This window comes from Tachysurus vachellii, chromosome 2 (genome assembly GCF_030014155.1).
Source record: "Tachysurus vachellii isolate PV-2020 chromosome 2, HZAU_Pvac_v1, whole genome shotgun sequence".
NCBI lineage: Eukaryota > Metazoa > Chordata > Actinopteri > Siluriformes > Bagridae > Tachysurus > Tachysurus vachellii.
The window spans coordinates 37,453,153-37,476,182 of NC_083461.1; the positions used below are offsets into that span (position 1 = coordinate 37,453,153).

The 23,030-nt window shown below is 39.0% G+C and overlaps 2 protein-coding genes across 2 annotated transcripts; both read right to left on the bottom strand.

Annotated features, from left to right (window-relative positions):
- Positions 1–196: 196 nt before the first annotated feature.
- On the bottom strand, positions 197–22,581 carry LOC132841938 (hepatic lectin-like). The gene is made up of 6 exons (XM_060864588.1): positions 22,330–22,581; positions 17,518–17,694; positions 16,830–16,954; positions 16,626–16,732; positions 16,359–16,531; positions 197–422 (listed from the first exon to the last, which is right to left on the bottom strand). Exons 1-5 carry the CDS (start codon positions 22,463–22,465, stop codon positions 16,378–16,380), a joined length of 699 nt encoding a protein of 232 aa, XP_060720571.1. The 5' UTR covers positions 22,466–22,581; the 3' UTR covers positions 197–422; positions 16,359–16,377.
- Positions 4,569–12,640, bottom strand: LOC132841939 (CD209 antigen-like protein D). The gene is made up of 6 exons (XM_060864589.1): positions 12,500–12,640; positions 12,264–12,312; positions 11,011–11,226; positions 5,960–6,136; positions 5,048–5,172; positions 4,569–4,901 (listed from the first exon to the last, which is right to left on the bottom strand). Exons 3-6 carry the CDS (start codon positions 11,117–11,119, stop codon positions 4,875–4,877), a joined length of 438 nt encoding a protein of 145 aa, XP_060720572.1. The 5' UTR covers positions 11,120–11,226; positions 12,264–12,312; positions 12,500–12,640; the 3' UTR covers positions 4,569–4,874.
- Positions 22,582–23,030: the final 449 nt, after the last annotated feature.

The window sequence follows — 23,030 nt, forward strand, 5'->3', positions numbered from 1 at the left end:
GAAGACTCCTTCCATGAATTATATAAACAGTTATATGGTTTTTGTTTAAAAGTGAGCTTTAACACAGTAATCAGTGTTGTAATGTTCACACATTCCCAGCTCTCTGAACTGTACTAAGACTCAGTTACAGTCATGTAGATGTGGGTAGTATATTATTTATATGTAATTTAGTCAAGTTTATAACATAAAGGCACATCATAGACTGTTGTTTCAGCTTTTTGTAAATACAAAACCATGTTGTATTTAAGTACAGAATTAAGTTTAATCTTTTTTTTTAAATGTACAGAAGACTGTTCATTCTGTTGAACAGTCACTCTGTTCATTCAGACTGTTCAGAAGAAGCAAATCATTCAATCTACCTGATACTGTAGCTGCTACTGTGAGAATAAATGAAAAGGAAGCACAGACACAAGCTTCATATAGTTTTTTTAGTTTTAGTGACTGACTCCAATGTGCTCAGTTGAATATATTCATCTCACAAATCCCAACTACAGGGAAGCCACAGTTATGATCAGCCCAGGTTGAGATGATAGACTTAGTTTTCTTAAGCCTGTTATAACAGTCCTCATAACTTGCAATATTGTTTGGTTCTCCGACCCAACAGAACCTGAAAACACAGAGAGTCACAATGTTATTTCATATCTGAAGCTTCAGATTGAGAGAAAAAATGCATTATGGGTAATTTTCAGTTCAGTGATGACTTACTCAGTTGTCAGTGGTGAACCGTCCACACATTTAAATGTCCCCTCTGTGTCTGTCAGTCAGACCAATCCAAGCTTGAGTACCGTTGAAATATTTACTGATGAACTCCTGTAATTGTTACAGAGCAATAAAAAAAATAGAGACTCTCTCTCTCTCTCTCTCTCTCTCTCTCTCTCTCTCTCTCTCTCTCTCTCTCTCTCTCTCTCTCTCACCTGTTCCTCTGTACTGTTTATGATCACCAGATCTGCTCCTCTCTTTATACAGTCCTGTCTGGTTTCCTCCCAGTTCTTCTTTAAAGTAGGACAGTTTCTTGTTGAAAAATCTCCATCCTTGTACAGAATATTTACACAAATACGATAACATAACGATTGTTCATAATGCTTTAGAGCATTACATTCTTTGATTTAACATTTGGTTTCATGACAGCACTCTCATGTTGCCAAATATTTAAAAACTCACTTTATTGTACATCGAGTTTAAACATGACTCTATGATGTCGGACACATTGGCTTTTAAAATGAAAACTGACATAAAAATAACTTTGTTTTTATTTTCTTTCTACAATTGCAGGACATATTCTCGATTAAAAAAAGTATTTCTTACAAGAGCAACTTAAAAAAAAAACAAAAACAAAACAAACAAAAAAACAAAAAAATATTGCATAATAATTAATTGCAAAAAAACAATAATAACAGAAAATAAGGATTAACTGTATAAGTAGAAAGTAAGGATTACAGAAAGTAAGGATTAACTGTGAAATCTATAATGTATTAGGAACTAATTAAGCGATTAAATGGTACATTGCTTATTCCATTTTCACCTGTAGTGTCTTGCATTAAAAATGAATGAAATACAATTTGTTCATAAAAAAAGTTTTCACCATTTCCATGAAACACAGAAGTCACCTACCCAGGTTTAAAAGGACACTGTGAAGTTCAGAGAGCTCTCGTTGGTACTGATCTCTCTCTAATTGTAACTGCGGTCTCTCTTTTGTCAGGGTGTTGTATTTGACCCACAGCACTGTGACGGCAGTCAGCAGGAAAACAAACAGCAGCAGCAAACACACTGCACTCAGTTTGTAATGTCTGCTCCATGCAGTTTCTCCTAAAGATGAATGAACACAGATGCACTCTTATTTTCTTTCCTTTGAGCAATTAAAAGAGCTGCATGGGTGACACGCAGTACTGGGGCAGTTCCCTGACAGACCACCAGAAGGGGTGCTTCAGTGTAGGGGTGCAGGTGTTTCAGTAAATCCTGCTTTGTTAATTATTATGTTGGATCATTACGGTCTGATGTCGCTGTGTTTTCAGGTCTGTTTGTTAATAAAGCAGCGTTTTTATATTATCCTGCATGTGGGTCTGTTTTTATGCCAAGAAATCTACTAATACCTTTAAATCACTCGTAACTCTGCACAAAATGAGCCCAATTAAATTATATGCCACACGTCCGATAACTCCTATAAGGATAAGATCATAAAGCAATAAACCTACAATAAAAAAAACCCTTCTATTTCTGTTGACGTCATTAATCAACACAACATGGACCCGTGATAGATAATAAGTGAGATATTCTTTTTCTCTTTATTCTTTTTCTCCTTCTTTATCTTTCACATTAGTGCTGGTCTCATTTCAGTGGCTTTTAGGTGACCATCATAATCTGAAATTAGATTTTTCGGAAATTGCCAGACCTTTGTTGTCAACCATTGTGATGATGCTGGTGTTGCAATGATGTTGCAGTGAGTGTCAGGCAGGGGTGCCACTAGCAATTTTGGGCACTATGAAAGAAATTCTGCGATGGGTTGGCACTCCGTCCAGGGTGTATCCTGCCTTGATGCCCGATGACACCTGAGATAGGCACAGGCTCCCCGTGACCCGAGGTAGTTCGGATAAGCGGTAGAAGATGAATGAATGAATGAAAGAAATTATGACTGGCCCCCTACCACACACAAATATTTTCCGGAAATGCAGAAACAAGCCTTAAAATTGTTTTATTTGTAACTCCTTGGTAGATACATTTATCATTTCTATTACATTATAACTAGTACTGTTACTACCAATTGAAATTATCTGTGGGGGCCCCAAAGGTGCGTGGGTCCTTAGAATCGTCCTAAACCCCCACACACCCCATAGCCGGTGGCGCCCCTGGTGTCGGGAAGCATTACGTCATGTGCTGTTTTGTGTCTGGGACTAAAAATTTAGTTTCTAACTAGCTGTTGGCTTTAATTTTATTTTTCTTAACTCCTATCGTTCTAATTTATGTCACAGGCTGCTGTGAGGACTCACAGAGTCAGAATTTCATTATTTTGTGTAACAGACAATATCTGTTTATTTTACAACTCAGATGTGGATGTTCAGTCCTATCAACATGGACCAACAGTACAACGTTGTCATGTCTGGTGAGGACATGATGTCGACCGCCTCTGAAAACGAATCAGTGTTAACATTTGGCATTACAAAGCATGAAATTGAGCAAACAAAGAGATATATAAAATAACGTCTTTGATTCTTTTCCTTCCTCATTTTAATGGCAGGACTCTACCTTAAGCAATCCAGGACTTTAGTGTACTTCTGCTTATCCATGTAGTTATTTTGTAAAGTCTCATAGTAGAGATCGAGATGAACGTGCAGTTTTCCGTTTAATCTAAACACCATAGCAATGCCATTCATAATGGTTAAAGTAAAGTAACATTAGCATATTTTTAATTTTTAAAGCAAAGTCCTAAGATCATCTAAAAAGTGAAAAAGAAGGACAGAGAGAAGGAAAGAGAGAGAAAGAGAGAACTTGAATGCAATTATCCATTAATACATCAAATTCAATTTCCCTCATTGCTTATATCAATATCTATATCTTACAAGAAATATTAAACAGTCATTTCCTCACATATCTTTGACTCTAAAAAAAGAAAGAAACTTGCAGCTAAAGACAAATATATTCTGTCCTCAAATATTAATTTTTGGGAAACTTCAAGTCGCAGCTTTATATATGACTGTGATACCAGCGATGATACTGGAGACTCCTTCCAAAAAGATGTTCTAAGGTGTTCAAACACATGTGGTTCAGTTCTTACTGATCACTGTGCAGTTGAGTCTGTATGTTCTTTACATCCACGGCATCTGTCTCTACGGTAGGTTTGTTACCTGTATCTTTAACGGCATCCACGCTGTCGTAGATTTCCACTACCATCTCTACATGCCCTTCTCCTTTCCCACTGTAGTTCATATAATCAGAAATCTCAGCCATGTCCGATCTCTAAAACATTAAAGTACAGTGCCTCGGTCTGCATCCATCAACCCCCACTTTGTGTGTGTAGGCTGTAATGACACGTCACATTTTGTGGTCAGTGAATTAGGAAATGATCCTTGTGTAATAATATTGTTAAATCAGGAAATTATCAAGCATCAGCAGAAATGAGCACAGTGAGTAAAAAATATAATAAAGTTCTGTATATTTTACTTGACAATCCAAAAGAAGAATTTTCTTCTTTTTACCGCAAATAATCTTGTGATTATCTTTGACAGACAGGGGGCGCTTTAACCCAGCTAGCCTGCTTATATTATATGTTATATTAATATTGAGGTAAAGTGAAATGTTAGAAACTTTATTATTAGTATTATTATTATTGTTGTTGTTGTTATTGTTATTGTTAATATTATTTAAGTTATTTATTTATTTATTTTTCAAGAGTAGATAATTGATTGTGACATTTTACAAACAGCTTGTATGTGCAACCTATGAAATTGTTATTAATCAACTCATTTTTAAAAAATGTTATTTTTTTAATATAGAAAAAATATAGTAACAAAACTGAAGCTTTATAACATAAAAGCACTTCATAGACTGTTGTTTCAGCTCTTTGTAAATACAAAACCATGTTGTATTTAAGTACAGAATTAAGTTTAATCTTTTTTTTTAAATGTACAGAAGACTGTTCAGAAGAAGCAAATCATTCAAGCTACCTGATACTGTAGCTGCTACTGTGAGAATAAATGAAAAGGAAGCACAGACACAAGCTTCATACTGTATATTTTTTTTTAGTTTCATGGATTCAGTTAAATATTTTCATCTCACAAATCCCAACTTCAGACAAACCACAGGGACAATCATTCCAGGTTGAGATGTTAAACTCAGGCTTTCTAAAGCCTGTTATAATACAGTCCTCTCTTTGTTCATAATCATTTGGTTGTCCTTTCCACCAGAACCTGAAAAAACAGAGAGTCGCAAATGTTATTTCACATCTGAAGCTTCAGTGATGAAGCGATGTCTTACTCAGTGGTCAGTGGTGAACCGTCCACCCGTCCACCCCTCTCTGTCTCTCTCTCTCTCTCTCTCTCTCTCTCTCTCTCACCTGTTCCTCTGTACTGTTTATAATCACCAGATCTGCTCCTCTCTTTATACAGTGCTGTCTGGTTTCCCACCAGCTCTTCTTTACAGTAGAAATGTAATAAAATCTCTTGTTGAAAAATCTCCATCCTTGTACAGAATATTTACACAATTATTGATGGACTCACTCGAAAATACTTTTAACATTTGGTTTCATGACAGCACTCTCATGTTGCCAAATATTTAAAAACTCACTTTATTGTATATAGAGTTTAGATAAGACAACATGACCCTATGATGTCGGACACATTGTCACGTACGCGGGGGTAAAAATGGACCCAAATGCAGGACAGCTTAACAAAAACAGGGATTTAATAACTAAAAGACACAAAACAGGACAAAGATGAACCAGACAAAGACAACAGAGGATTCCGCGCTGCCCAAGGCAACGCGGCTCAATTAAATAATACAAATAATTAACAGACATGAGGGACAGGTGTGCAGAGGCGGGGAGGAAAAGACAAGGGCGGGGCATACACGTGAACAAAGAACATAAACAAAAGGCACATGGCCAAAGTCCGGGCAGAGTCCTGACACACATTGGCTTTTAAAATGAAAACTGGAATAAAAATAAAATTTTTTTCTTTCTAAAATTGCAGGGCATATTCTAGATTTAAAAAATGCTTTCGCAGGAAAATATTTCATAAAAAGTATTTTCTCACAAAAGCAACTTTAAAAAACAACAAAAAAACAAAACAAACAAAGAAAACAAAAACCTATTGCATAACAATTTATTGCAAAAAAATGCCCAATAAAAACAGAAAATGGGATGAGCAAACAACTGGTAAGGAAATACCAAATTCAAATATTTCAATATTTTCAATGAAATACAATTTGTTCATAAAAAATGTTTTCATGAAACACAGAAGTCACCTACCCAGGTTTAAAAGGACACTGTGAAATTCAGAGAGCTCTTGTTGGTACTGATCTCTCTCTAATTGTAACTGCGGTCTCTCTTTTGTCAGGGTGTTGTATTTGACCCACAGCACTGTGACAGCAATCAGCAGGAAAACACACAGCAGCAGCACACACACTGCAGCCAGTCTGTAAACTCCTAGAAGAGGAATAAACACAAGTCTAGTTCAATCTTTAGTTTAAGCTTTACATCTTGTACAAATACACTTTACTACCAGTAATGATTGTGTAATAAATTTCATAGACTCCCTCATCACAGATTTATATTTTGTAATCTAACTTTAAAGGGGTTCTCTGTTAATAATGAAAGTTCAAGTTCCTATTTTTTTAAAACAATAAAGCCAATATGCAATCATGCAAACAAATAGCTCTAGCACAACCGTAATTATATAAAGAAAAAAGAAAGTCAGGCAGAAGACTATTGTGTTCTACAACTATAAGTGATGCACATACCCGAGTCACATAAATTCAATCCAGACATTTGTCTTATTTAAATACAAAACTGCATTTTGCTTCTAAACCTTTTGGCTTTTCCTTCCAGCTCCACTGTGTCATGTGAGTGAACAGCAGGAATATTAGTGGTATCCGAGACTGTTTCCCTGAAAGGCTTCTAGAAACCTAGCCGTGATGCTCATCATCAACCATGATCATCCTGAGGTATGGAAGCTGTCTATCTTTGGGGTCAACTTAATTAGTTTAATTTCTCAAACTACTACTCTTTTCTTGATTGGGAAAGTGTTGTCATGGTGATCGATATAGTATACTATAGTATATAGTTATTTTAAGGCTGAAAGCAAAAAAAAATGAATGAATCTAGTGTTAAAAAACAGTAACTAATATACAGATAGTCGTATTTTATTTGCATTATCAAATTTAATTTAAATTGAAAGAGAAACAAAGGCCCTGTGGTTTAGCATATCTGTCCAAAATCATAGAAAATACACAAACAACAGTAATTCATCATCAGTACCTGATTTATGCAAATAATATTGTCACTTTATTGACTCATAATTATTTTATGATACATTATCCATGCACATCAGTGTAAACATGTATAAACCATTCATGCTGTATTCCTGCCTCATGGAATGTGGGAATGGTGTGTGACTTGAGCTCCATTAGCCTCTATTTTAATAAGACCAGTTGTTATTGTAGTGATTTAAAAAACTTGATTACTTCCATCCTTGATTATTAGCAACAGATGACTACAGTGTCATAGTGACAGATGACTACAGTGACAGATGACTATAGTGTATGGAGATGGGCTCACCTCGTTTCATGCTGACATAAATGCAGCTCTGTGCAGTAATTCTAGCAGTAGTGCTGTGTGTTTACATCAACACAGAATGGTGTAAGAACTCTGTGCTTGTTTCTAGTTACTGCTCATCTTTAGTGAAGTTTGTGAGTGTTAGATGCAGGCCATTTTATTTACCACAGGAATTCACCATGGTTTTCATTGTCGCTTTTATTGTCAGTTTACATTCACCCCAGCACTAATGCTAAAGAGGTGCTATGTGAACTCTATGGGGCTATTAGCGATCTGCAGACCTCAATCATGCAAATCTCAAGTCAGTGCTCCCTAAATTCCATCAGTATGTACACTTTGCAACAAGTGGGGAAAACACGCTGATCTTGTTTACACAAACATTCCCAGCACATATCATTTTTAGCCCCGCCCCCTTGGCTACTCAGACCACATCTCTGTTATGCTAATTCCAGCATACAGACCACTCATCAGACGCTCTAAACTGGTTCTGAAGCAGGTAAAACCTGGCCAGCAGAAGCCACCTCTGCTCTTCAGGACTGCTTTAAGTGCACTCACTGGAACATCTTCAGGGCGGTTGCAACCAACGAGGACTCCGTCAACTTGGAAGAGTACACGGCATCAGTGACCAGCTACATCAGCAAGTGCATTGATGATGTGACCATCTCCAAGACCATCACCACACGCCCCAACCAGAATACTGGATGACTGCTAAAGTGCGCTTCTGAAGACTAGAGACCTAGCCTTAAGAACAGGGGCCAATGCGGCCCTAAGAACAGCAAGGGCCAAACTGTCCTGATCCATCAGATAGGCACAGCATGCACATGCCCAGACAATTCACAGCCACTTCCAGAACAGCGGCGACAACAGGCGCATGTGGCAGGGCATACAGGTGGTCACAAACTACAAGACAGCTTCACCTGCCTGTGATAGTGATGCCTCCCTCCCAGATGTGCTGAATGACTTATTTTTGAGGTGCATTTTGAGGTGCAAAACAACGTAACAGCAAAGAAGACCATCCCTCCCCCCGATGACCAGGTACTCTGCCTATCCACGGCCGATGTGATCAGAACTGTATGTGGAGTTAACCCACAGAAGGCTGCTGGACCAGACAACATTCCTGGCAGGGTGCTCATGGAATGTGCAGAACAGCTAGCAGATGTCTTCACTGACATCTTCAACATTTCTCTGAGCAGCTTTGTTTTTCCTACATGCCTCAAGACAACCACAATTGTCCCCGTCCCAAAGAAGTCTATAGTGTCTGCCTCAATGACTATCACCCTTTTCACTCACACCCATTGTTATGAAGTGCTTCGAGAAGCTTTTCATGAGGCACATCAAGACTCAGTTACCACCCTCACTGGTCCCCCTACAGTTCGCGTATCGTCCAAACCACTCCACGGATGATGCCGTTGCCACGGCCCTTCATTTAGCCCTCACTCACCTGTACAATAAAGACACATACTGTACGTACAATACAAATGCTGTTCATAGACTTTAGTTCAGCATTTAATACACTCATCCCTCAGCACCTGATTAGGATGCTGAGCCAACTGGGACTGAACATCTCCCTCTGCAACTGGATCCTGGATTTCCTGAATGGGAGACCTCAATCAGTCCGGATTGGGATCATCACCACCACACTGAGCACTGGAGCCCCTCAGGGCTGCTTGCTCAGTCCACTGCTGTTCACTCTGCTGACTCATGACTGTGCAGCAATGCACAGATCGAACCATTTCATCAACTTCGCCAATGACATGACCGTGGTGGGTCTCATCAGCAAGAATGAGGAGTCAACAGCTAACTGCCTGGTGTAGAGCCAACAACCTTTCTCTGAATGTTGATAAAACCAAAGAGATGGTTGTTGATTTCCGGAGAGCACAGAGTGACAACTCTACACTGAACATCGATGGATCATCTGTAGAGATTGCCAAGAGCACCAAATTTCTTGGTGTTCATCTAGCGGAGAACTTCACTTGGTCACTCAACACCAGCTCCATCACCAAGAAAGCCCAGCAGCATCTCTACTTCCTATGTAGGCTGAGAATGGCACATCTCCCTCCCCCCATCCTGACTACTTTTTACAGAGGGACCATTAAGAGCAGCTGAGCAGCTGCATCACTGTCTGGTTTGGGAACTGCACCATCTCGGATCGCAAGACCCTGCAGCGGATAGTGAGGACAGCTGAGAAGATCTTTGGAGTCTCTCTTCCCTCTATCATGGAAATTTACACCACACGCTGCATCAGCAAAGCCAACAACGTTGTGGATGACCCCACACACCCCTCACACACACGCTTCATCCTCCTGCCATCTGGAAAAAGGTACCAAAGAATTTGGGCCCTCACGACCAAAATGTATAACAGTTTCTTTCCACAAGCCATCAGACTCCTTAATAACTGAACAGAATTGTACTGAGCACAATACACACACGCACATCAACTGTATGGACTGCACAGACCTACACCATATACACACACTTCCAATATACATCCATCAAACTGTTTACATGCTGTTTTTGCACACTGTTTGCACATGCTGTCTCACATTTCAGTCATTTGCTGTTTAGCACAATACTTTACAATATCTTAGATAACTGCTGCTATAATAATGTGTTCATTCCAGTATTTCTGCACATGCAATATTGTTGAACATACAGTATTTACACTGGTCGGCGCTGTTTATTGTCTTTTGTGTATTGTCTTTTGTGTATTGTCTTGTAATTTTTTTGTTTGCACTGTCTTTTGTCCTGCACTGTCTTGTCTGTTTTGTTTGTCTTGTCCTGCACTGTTTGCACCAGGTTTCACAGATGTACTTTATGTATCTAGGATTAACTTACTAAGTCCTTAGCTCTGTCTTTGTTTTATCTAGCACCCTTGTCCTGGAGAAACGTTGTCTCATTTCACTGTGTACTGCAACAGCTATATATGGATGAAATGACAATAAAGCTTCTTGACTTGAGACTAAAGAAACTTTTTACACTTGAAAAGTGGGACTCAAGTGATAAAGTGTGATACACACACACACACACACACACACACACACACACACACACACACAGAGCGACTTAAATTTTTTTTTTATTTTAATTTATACAACTGAGCAACTGAGGATTAAAGGCCTTGCTCTGGGGCCCAGAAGTGGCAACTTGGTGGACCTGGGATTCAAACTCACGGCGATCAGTTGTTCAACACCTTAATCACTAGGCTACCAAGTACCCACATACACACACACAGGCACGCACACACATATGTACACCCACACACACAACACGTACACATCCACACACACATACGTACACACACACACAACAAGTACACATACTGTACACACACGAACACGTACACACACATACAGTATATGTAATAAAGATATGGAAAGCCAAAAGTCTTACAAGCAAATGCAGTTTTTTATCTACATATTTTATGCTAGGTGATTATAAAAAGTACAAGACATTTTGGACAAAGGACAAAAATAATAATAAAAATAATAATACTAAACAGCAAAAGGGTGTACCTAGTGCAAACCATTTAACAAACCTGACCGCACAAAAGTGATCTATGGGAACAGAAATGCGACCACAAGCTTGCGGTTCTGAGCATATAATTCCTTGGTCACCACTAAGTTTCATTGTTGAGCTACGGATAGATATGTGAAGAGAATGTGAGAGAACACAAATAACTATTTGCGACATTTTAAATACATTATATCAAAGCAGTAAACGTAATTTGTGTGTATGAGTGTGTGTACCTGATTTCTTATTTCCCTCATTGCTTCTGCTCACTCTAGTCCTTGGAAGGTCATTTGCATAGATGTCTTCATACTTTGCGCCACAGTTTGCATAAACATTACTAGTCATCTCTGTTCCTAATTATACTGATCAGCATTCAGTCTGTGGAGGTTCTGTACCAGTTCACTGCAGCTCTTGGTGATTGTGGGTATGTGGTGTTGCTGTATGCCTGTGCTCTGTTCTCAAGAAAGGAAGTTAAATAGAGAACCACAAAAACCAGTCAGCACCAGTCAAACCTTTTTTAACTTCTTTTGCAGAACCTAAAATTTATTGGAGCAGTTTATCAGTGTGCGGGCTTCTTTTGATTTTTTTTGTTGATTATTTGGTGCCCAGCAGCTGTACCCTAACATTTGTGGGGTTTTTGGATGTGCAGTCCTCCTCGCAAGCTTTTGAACTTCCTTTTCAACACACACACACACACACACACACACACACACACACACACACACACACACACATATGCACACACACACATATGGACACAAACACAGAAATACATAAATACACACATATGTATACACACATGCAACACACAATCATACATGCACACACTGTTGTAGGAGTTTCTGAATGTATTTCAGGTTTTTCTGACACTTTCCTGAAACCTAAACTTAGAGATGTCCGTTTAAGGCCACAATTAGGAGACAACATGAGAAATCACGTTTGAGAAGATTATGCTTGATTTCTTGTACAAGAATCCAGTGTCTATACATTGTCTAAATCTACAGAGGCCTGCAAGTGAGTGGGCACAATGATGAGCTTCTGAGAACTTTGTGTGGTTTATTTGACTCTCACAATTACTTCCTCTACCGAGAACCAATCAACACTGAGAGATGGAAAAAAGAGAAAAGAGACCAAGACTTAAAACAGACTGTCCCAGTGTTGGTACAGAAGACAAGAGAAACAGAGATGATTAAAGAAGATTGTACAAAGCCAGAAATTTTAGCAGACAACAAATCAGCTGACTTAAAAGACACTGAGGATTTATATGAAGATATGACTGGATACCGTAAGAAAACTTTGACTCCAAGTACACACACACACACACACACACACACACACACACACACACACACACATACACATTAGGACACGTTTATTGTATCTTTCACTAGATATGAATCATCAGTAAAGTAATGAAGATAATCTGAAGCTTGTGTTACTCTCTAGCTTCTAAACCAGATGCTATAAGGAGGAGAAGTTACAGACTTACTGTGGTGTGTGTGCTGCTGTGTGTTCTCCTGCTGTCTGCCATCACAGTGCTGTGGGTCAAATACAACAAAGAGATAGACCAGTTAGAGAAGGTGTCAGCAACGTGGGGATAAAACAGACCCAAATGCAGGATAGCGTAAAAATAAACAGGATTTATTAACTAAAAACACAAAACAGTGTTCAGTGCGCATGTCTGACATTAGCAGAAAGCGATTGAAACATTGACATGGCGGGTACCTGCCGTTACGTCTGCCTCGGGTTCTAGGTGTTGAACGTCGTCTTCTGCGTGAAACTGAGCTAAACCTTTCACGGTACAACACACAGTACTACAAAAACACATTTGTATTACCATAGTATTACTCATTGTGTTCATTTATTGATAAAAATTTCCCCTCGTCCAGCTGCCCCAGCAGGTTCCGCCATAATAGTTGACTGGGTTGCTATATCAAAACAGGGGTGAAATATTAAACAGTCATTTCCTCACATATCCTTGACTCTAAAGAAAGAAAGTTGCAGCTTATTTATTTATTTTTAAAGAGTAAATAATTTGATTGTGACATTTTACAAACAACTTGTATGTGCAACCCAACAAATTGTTATTAATCAACACATTTTTTTTTTTAAATGTTAGTTTTTTAATATAGAAAAAATATAGTAACAATACTGAAGCTCAACCAACAAATATTTATACAATCGTACAAAAAAGAAAAGCACACACTTGTGCTTGTGCTTGAAGTTTCATCATCACAGCTTACTGATCAAGTGGTAGGGGAGACCGGGTATGGTTGTAACACTTTTTTCTTCAGCACCCAAAACTACCTTTTTTTTTTTTAGGCTACACGTCTGAAACTTTTAGGCAAAGTACCCACGTTTGTCTACTACAAATGGCAACAATTTAAATTTATTCAACTATGTCACAGACTTTGTGAGATGATGACAAATACAAGGTGGTCCTTTGTTACAACCTATCCCACTACTGGGGTAGGTAGGTTGTACAGTACTGTAACACATACTGGGGGAAGTTGGAACAGGTAGACAAAATGCAGGTTTGTGGATGCTGTATGTTGAATTCCACCACAAGTTGATAGGCAAACTTTCTGACCTAAAAGAAATCATAACATGATGTCTGAGTAGGGACACACATTTTTTAGAAATTGTCTAAATGTATGTGTTGGTATTTATTTAACTTTTACCTGATTTTAAATATTTTATTCATTATTCACAAACATTAAATTGAGTTTGCATGAAAGGTCTAATATACATTAAGAGGTCTTGAATCTTGCCTTTTCTACCCTGTTCTCAAGACGCTTATCCATCATGCTCACCTCATGTGGAGTTAGCCCATAGTACTGTATATATCGGCTGCCTGACTTATATACTCCCTGGTGAAGACCTGGTGAGGACTGTAGTATCCTACATGAGGAAGGTCCCTCGATCCCTGGTCTTTCAGTTCTTTATATTTCTGCCAATATCTGTTCAAGGTTACATGGCAGATTCCATGGGATTTTGCCACTGCCCTAACAGACTTTCCTTTCCTAACTTCCTCTGCTGCTCTTTTTAAAAGACTGGCATCTACTCCACGATCTGTTTTTCTCACCCAAGTTCTAGGCATTCTGTAAAATGATTAAAATCACAAAATTGTTCTTAGTTGTATATAAGGGGATTGTTGTAACACTTTTAAAACACGTGTTACAACCTACCCCACCACCGTTACCCATTGTTTAGCTAGCTGTATTAGCATGGTGCTTTGAAATTGGCAGGAGGTTGATACACGATTCTTTACTAGAGAAACTACAGTTTGACCGGATATACTGTAACTCATACAACCTTATCTACAATGGTAGAAGTACTAAACAAAATATTATCTTGTTATTTTTTTTTTACTTTCTTACCTCAGAATTAGATTTTCTGCTATAGCTTCAGGAGAGATAACAACACAGACTGGAAAACCTCCATGTGGGATCGTAAAGGAAGCCTGATGAGACTGAAAATGACTCCTATCTTATCCCTGATTTGTGGAATTGGTAGTGTTACAACTCTCCCCGTGTTACAACTATACCCGGTCTCCCCTACAGCTGATTATATACTGGCAAAAATCAAACAAAGCGCTAACTAAGAGATGGAGAAATTCAGCCATTAGAGGGCACATGTAGGCTTCTCTGAATTCCAGAGTATAAGAGTGTGAATGACTACGTGAATGAGTGTTTCTGTGGTGCTGAGACAGACTGGTGTCTTATCCACACTGAAGTCTCCATCCTTTTGTAACTAGGACTTGCCATGTTCCAGAGAATCTGTTACAATACACTGAAACTGGAGACTCCTTCCATGAATTAGATCAACAGTTATATGGTTGTCGTTTAACAGTGAGCTTTAACCCAGTAATCAGTGCTGCAATGTTCACACATTTCCAGTTCTCTGAACTGTACTAGGACTCAGTTACAGTCATGTAGATGTGGGTAGTATATAATTTATTTCATTTAGTCGAGTTTATAACATAAAGGCACTTCATAGACTGTTGTTTCAGCTCTTTGTAAATACAAAACCGTGTTGTATTTAAGTACAGTGATGCCTCGAGATACGAGTGCATTGACATACGAATTTTTTGAGATACGAGCTGTGATTCGACCAAATTTTTGTCTTAATATACGAGCAAATTTTTGAAATACGAGCATCCGAGCCGCCGCCGCCGAAACAAAGATCCCCTACAACCACGTGTGCTCTGTTTCCCCCGCCTCAGCTTCCCGCGTCTCACTCGGTTAAAACCGCCTTTTTACTGCACATGACAAACGACGGCCAATAAACAGGAAGTCATTCATTTCCTATGGAGAGTCGCAAAGGCGCTGCGTGAGGTGCCGACCATCTGAGGATCCGTAATTTCCGGATCCGTTTTAAGCGTTGGATCCGTTAAAAAATGTAACTTGTGCGACTACACCGCATCTGATATGCCGACCGGACAGGTTTTTATTAAAATGACCGGCAGATGTTGGTGAGGAAAGTGTGACAAAAAAGGCAAAAACAAGTGAAGAGAAAAGCGATGAAGAAAATTAAGCAAAATTAATGTAAAGAAAACAGAAATTGTAGCAATTAAGTTCAGTTAAGTTAAGAGAATTTCAGTTCTGTCAGGAGCACTTTGTCAAAAGAGAATTTATTAGATGATATGCATACAGTTAGTGTTGGCGGTATGGTTCTGTTCTGGGCAAAAATCCACGCGCCCGTCCGTGCGCATGCGTGGTCAGAGCGCCGAGAGCAGCGAATAGAAAATAGAATAAACCCCACGTATAACAGCAGAATCATTAATCATGCATAGTATTAGATATGCTCGCTTACGCGTTTTTGGAAAGTAATAAATGAATGAATGGATAAATAAATAATTAAATAATTTGAGAGAGAGGGAGAGAGAGAGAGAAAAATATGTGGAGATTTATGACGTAAACTGGTACAACGAACACAGGTTCTGGCATGGTGGAGTCGGGGTTGGAGGAGGAAGTTTAGATCGCGGCAGCAGCGAAGCGCTAGAGCGGCTCTATGAATGGGAATTTAAATTGCCGGGTAATATGGATGTCGTAACCGGATTGGTGCGCGTCGTGGACAGCTGATTAACAGCTGATGCACGCTTGACGACGTGGCCTGCCAGAACTAACGCAATGCTTGATTTAAGTGAAGTAGTAACTAGTTAATTTTAGTGAAGTTTAGTTAAGTTCCATTTAAGTGTAAAGTAGCATTAAGGGTGTACAGTAGCGAGTAAGTGAACGAACGCGAAAGTGTACATACGAGACAAAATTCCGCCTGTTTACTCCTCCCTCAACCTCTGTGCGTTTCCGTAAAGTAAAACCAATTTATTTTTTTAACATTCTCTTTTATTACTGTATGTTTTTATACAATATTTGTCATTTATATATACAGGTACTGTACATTTTTCATATTCAAAACACAAACAAAACAACTGGAGTGGAATTTTGCGAGCTGGAACGGATTAATGGGATTTCAATTCATTTAAACGGGGAAAATTGTTTTGAGATACGAGCAATTTGAGATACGAGCAAAGTCACGGAACGAATTAAACTCGTATCTCGAGGCATCACTGTACTTCATATAGTTTTTTTAGTTTCATGGATTCAGTTAAATATTTTCATCTCACAAATCCCAACTACAAGGTGGTTACAGGGATAATCATTCCAGGTTGAGATGTTAAACGTAGCCTTTCGGAAGCCTGTTATAACACAGTCCTCATTTTGTTCATAATCATTTGGTTCTCCATTCCACCAGAACCTGAAAACACAGCCACAATGTTTTTTCACATCTGAAGCTTCAGACTGAGAGAAAAACTGCATCATGGGTAATTTTCAGTTCAGTGATGTCTTACTCAGTGGTCAGTGGTGAACCGTCCACCCATTTAAATGTCCCCTCTGTGTCTCTGTCATTCAGACCAATCCAAGCTTGAGTACCGTTGGAATATTTACTGATGAACTCCTGTAATTGTTACAGAACAATATAAATATATAGACTTATTTATTCTCTCTCTCTCTCTCTCTCTCTCTCTCTCTCTCTCTCTCTCTCTCTCTCATACCTGTTCCTCTGTACTGTTTATGATCACCAGATCTGCTCCTCTCTTTATACAGTCCTGTCTGGTGTCAGTCCAGCTCTTCTTTACAGTAGAAATGTAGTAAAATCTCTTGTTGAAAAATCTCCATCCTTGTACAGAATATTTACACAATTATTGATGGACTCACTCGAAAATACTTTTAACAATTGGTTTCATGACAGCACTCTCATGTTGCCAGATATTTAAAAACTCACTTTATTGTATATAGAGTTTAGATAAGACAACATGACCCTATGATGTCGGACACATTGGCTTTTAAAATGAAAACTGGAATAAAAATACAATTTTTTTCTTTCTAAAATTGCAGGGCATATTCTAGATTTAAAAAATGCTTTCGCAGGAAAATATTTCATAAAAAGTATTTTCTCACAAAAGCAACTTTAAAAAACAACAAAAAAACAAAACAAACAAAGAAAACAAAAACCTATTGCATAACAATTTATTGCAAAAAAATGCCCAATAAAAACAGAAAATGGGATGAGCAAACAACTGGTAAGGATTAACTGTGAAATCTATAATCTATTAGGAATTAATTAAGCAATTAATTGGTACATTGATTATTCCCTTTTCACCTGTAGTGTCTTACATTAAAAAGCAATGAAATACAATTTGTTCATAAAAAATGTTTTCATGAAACACAGAAGTCACCTACCCAGGTTTAAAAGGACACTGTGAAGTTCAGAGAGCTCTCGTTGGTACTGATCTCTCTCTAATTGTAACTGCGGTCTCTCTTTTGTCAGGGTGTTGTATTTGACCCACAGCACTGTGGCGGCAATCAGCAGGAAAACACACAGCAGCAGCACACACACTGCAGCCAGTCTGTAAACTCCTAGAAGAGGAATAAACACAAGTCTAGTTCAATCTTTAGTTTAAGCTTTACATCTTGTACAAATACACTTTACTACCAGTAATGATTGTGTAATAAATTTCATAGACTCCATCATCACAGATTTATATTTCTGAATGTAATCCAATTTTAAAGGGATTTTCTGTTCATAATGAAAGATTTTTAAGCTCCTTTTTTTTTTTAAACAATAAAGCCAATATGCAATCATGCAATCAAATAGCTCTAGCACAGCCCTAATTATATAAAAAAGGCAGACAGAAGACTATTGTGTTCCTCAACTATAAGTGATGCACATACCCGAGTCACATAAATTCAATCCAGACATTTGTCTTAATTAAATACAAAACCGTATTTTGCTTCTAAACCTTTTGGCTTTCCATAGCTCCCAGCTTCCAGCTCCAGTGTCTCATGTGAGTGAACAGCAGGAATATTAGTGGTATCCCAGACTGTTTCCCTGGAAGGATTCTAGAAACCTTTCGAGCAATGCTCACCATCAACTAGTGGCCATCCTGAGGTGTGGAAGCTGTCTGTCTTTGGGGTCAACCTAATTAGTTTAATTTCTCAAACTACTACTCTTTTCTTGCTGGGGACAGTGTTGTCATGGTGATCGATATAGTATACTGTATATAGTAATTTTTTGGCTGAGAAGGAAAAAAATATAAATGAATCTAGTGTTAAAGAAACAGTAACTAATAGACAGACAGTCGTATTTTATTCGCATTATTAAATTTTATTGAAATTGAAATTGAAACCAAAGTCCCTGTGGTTTAGCATATCTGTCCAGGATCATAGAAAATGCACAAGCAAACACTGGAAAGGAGAAGTGGGCCTTTCATTAGAAAGAAACCGCTGCATCTTTGTTTTCACAGAGACGTGGCTCAGCGACAGAGTTCCGGACACCGCCATTCAGCTAGATGGGCTCACCTCGTTTCGTGCCAACAGAAATGCAGCTCTGTGCGGTAAGGCTCGCGGTGGTGGTGTGTGTTTACATCAACACATAATGGTGTAAGAACTCTGTGCTTGTTTCTAGTTACTGCTCTTCGTTAGTGGAGTTTGTGACTGTTAGATGCAGGCCATTTTATTTACCACAGGAATTTACCACGGTTTTCATGGTCAGTTTACATTCCCCCCAGCAATGCTAAAGAAGCTCTACTGTATGTTAACTCTATGGGGGGCTATTAGCGAGCTGCAGAATGTTCACCCCAACGGAGATCTCGATAATGCAAATCTCAAGTCAGTGCTCCCTAAATTCCCTCAGTATGTGGACTTAGCAACAAGAGGTGAAAACACGCTGGATCTTGTTTACACAAACATTCCCAGTGCGTATCATGCGGAGCCCCTCCCCCACCTCGGCTACTCAGACCACATCTCTGTTATGCTAATTCCAGCATACAGACCACTCGTCAGACTCTAAACCGGTTCTGAAGCAGGTGAAAACCTGGCCAGCAGGAGACACCTCTGCTCTTCAGTGCTTTGAGTGCACTGACTGGAACATCTTCAGGGAGGGTGCAACCAACGAGGTCTCCATCAACTTGGAGGAGTACACGGCATCAGTGACCAGCTACATCGGCATGTGCATTGATGACGTGATCGTCTCCAAGACCATCACCACACACCCCAACCAGAAGACTGGATGACTGCTGGAAAAAGGTACCCAAGCATTCGGGCCTTCACGATCAGACTGTGTAACAGTTTTATTCCACAAGCCATCAGATTCCTTAATAACTGAACGGAATTGTACTGAGCACAACACACACACGCACATCAACTGTATGGACTGCACAGTCCTACACCAAATACACACACTTCCAATATATGTCCATCAAACTGTTTACATGCTGTTTTTGCACAGTTTGCCTCACATTTCAGTCGTTTGCTGTTTAGCACAATACTTTACAATATCTTAGGTAACTGCTGCTATAATACTAATGTGTTCATTCCAGTATTTCTGCACATGCAATATTGATTGAACATACAGTATTTACACTGGTTCGGCGCTGTTTCTGTTTCTTTTCTTTTGTGCATTGTCTTTTGTGTATTGTCTTGTAATTTTTTGTTTGCACTCTCTTTTGTCTTGTTTGTCTTGTCCTGCACTGTTTGCACCAGGTTGCACAGATGCACTTTATGTATCTAGGATTAACTTACTAAATCCTTAGCTTGTTAACCTTGTCTCATTTCACTGTGTACTGCAACAGCTGCATATAGTTGAAATGACAATAAATGCTTCTTGATTTGAGAGTAAAGAAACTTTTCACACTTGAACAACACACGTACACACATGCATGTACACAGACATGCGTGACACACACACGTATACACACACGCATACTCACACTCACACGTACACGTACACATTCTGTACACACGCACAAACACACGCATGTATATACACACGCACGTACACACACACACACATGCACACACACACATACTCACACGGACACATACTCACAGATGCACACCGACACACACACGCATATTCATACACACACAACATGTATACACATGCACGTATACACACACTCACACATACACACACATACACGTTCACATACTCACACACGCACACACACGCATGTACATACACGCACATATACAGTACACACATGAACGTACACACACATACTGTACATGCGTGCACACACGTGCACACACACATGCGTGCACATACACAAACACACACACACACACATACACACGCTTTGGCAGGCAGCAGCAGTAAAAGTAAATTCTGTGTGTGTGTGTGTGTGTGTGAGTGTGTGTGTGTAACAAACAATAAACATTGTAACAAAACAATAAACACACACATCAACTGTATGGACTGCACAGACCTACACCAATTAAACACTCTTTCATTATACATCCATCAAACAGTTTACTTGCTGTTTTTGCAGACTGTTTTTTGCTCTTTGTACATACTGTCTCGCATTTCAGTTGAATGCTGTTTTGCACCATCCTTTACAATATCTCTTGTAACTGCTGCTATAATACTGTGTTCATTCCAGTATTTGTGCACATGCAATATTGTTGAACTTTTGTGTGATGTCTTGTCATTTTTTTGCACTGTCTTTTGTCCTGCACTGTTTGCACAGATTCACTTTATGTATCTAGGACTAACTTACTAAGTCCTTAGCTCTGTCTTTGTTCTATGTAGCACCCTGCTCCTAGAGAAACATTGTCTCATTTCATTGTGTATTGCAACAGCTATATATGGTTGAAATGACAATAAAATCTTCTTGATTTGAGACTAAAGCAGGGCTCTCAAGTATCACGCATTGAGCCTGACAGTCACTCATTTCAGTCTTTTGTCACGCTCTCCCTCCACACATTGTATTTCTCACGCAGAGAAACTTTTTGACTATTTATCATATATTTAATATGCCGCAGCGCCCAAAATGTATCAGTCCGCACCGCTGTCTCTATGAAACTGGGCAGGAATCAAGCGCGTCTCCCCTGGAGTTCTTAGTCGAGCCTGACACTTATCAGCCAATCAAAAAAGAGGCTACACAATAACCAATCAGAAAATAGCACTATTGTATCTGGGTAAGATTTAACGCAACAACCAATGAAAAAAAAGCAAATCCTGGAATTTTTCACCATCATCCTCGTTCAGCCACAGAGAAAACCACTGGAGCTGCGAGCATCACTTTGAGCACAGAGTAAGTCATGATCTCCTGTTGTAATGTTACAACAAATTCACAACTTGTTTGACACAAACAATGACATTGTGACTGCTGTTAGAGATGTTTCCGAGATAATCAGCATCAGTTTTTCATGAGTGTCTGTGTCGTGATCCTGTGTCGAGGATCCAATTGCAGACAAACGGTTTAATCATCCAAACACACAAACACACAAAGACATATTTAAAATATGTCACTCTTGCCTGTCTTCACAACTTGAGGGCCCTGCTAAAAAAAAGTTGAAAAGTGTGACTCAAGTGATGAAGTGTGATTCACACATTTAACGCATTTAGAAGACATCCTTATCCAGAGTGACTTACATTTTTTATTTAAATTTATACTGAGCAATTGAGGATTAAAGGCCTTGCTCAGGGGCCCAGAAGTGGCAACTTGATGGACCTGGGATTCAAACTCACGAATTTCCGATCAGTAGTACACACACACTCGCACACGCATGCACACACACACGCACACACAGGCACGCAAACACACACACGCAGGCATGCACACACATACGTACACACACGCACGTATACACACAAACAGTATATGTAATAAAGCTATGGAAAGCCAAAAGGCTTACAAGCAAATGCAGTTTTTTATCTACATATTTTATGCTAGGTGATTATAAAAAGTACAAGACGTTTTGGCCAAAGGACAAAAAAACTAATAATACTAAACAGCAAAAGGGTGTACCTAGTGCAAACCAAGTAACAAATTTGAGTGCACAAAAGTGATCTATGAGAACAGAAATGTGACCACAAGCTTGTGGTTCTGAGCAAAACGTGGTCAAAACTTGGAGCTACTGATAGATTTTCCAAATCTTGAGAGAACACAAATAACTATTTGCGACATTTTTAATACATTATATGGAAGCATTAGAAGTAAATTCTGTGTGTGTGTGCGTGTGTGTGTGTCTGTGTGTGTGTCTGTGTACCTGATTTCTTATTTCCCTCATTGCTTCTGGTCACTCGAGTCCTCGGAGGGTCATTTGCATAGATGTCTTCGTGCTTTGCGACAGCTGATGTGTTGTCTGCTGAAGTTCCACAGTTTGCATAAACATTACTAGTCATCTCTGTTCCTAATTATACTGATCAGCATTCAGTCTGTAGAGGTTCTGTACCGGTTCACTGCAGCTCTTGGTGATTGTGGGTATGTGGTGTTGCTGTATGCCTGTGCTCTGTTCTCAAGAAAGGAAGTTAAATAGAGAACCACAAAAACCAGTCAGCACTTTCAGAAGCCCGCCTGCAGTTCAGTTCAGTTCAGTTTTATTTGTGTGGCACTTTGAACTTTATTTAACTTGTTTTGCAGAATCTAAAATTTATTTTCATTTATCCCTTATGAGCCTGTGGCAAGAAAAATCCCTCTTATATAAAAAAGAGTGTGTGACCTTGAATATAACCAGATCCCAATGGGAACCCACCCTCACCTGGGTGACACCAGAGAGTTTAATTATCATTAAAATCATTATAAAACACTGGAGACTGTGAATTACCATTAAAATGTTAAATGAGATTTCATTAGTTACTTTATAGGTTTGGAAACTGTATGTGAGGTTGTAGATGTTCTGTTATCAGGTCTTTATCTGTGTCCACTGTGTCATCATCACCGATTTTTCTATTCTGGTTCTCCTCTATG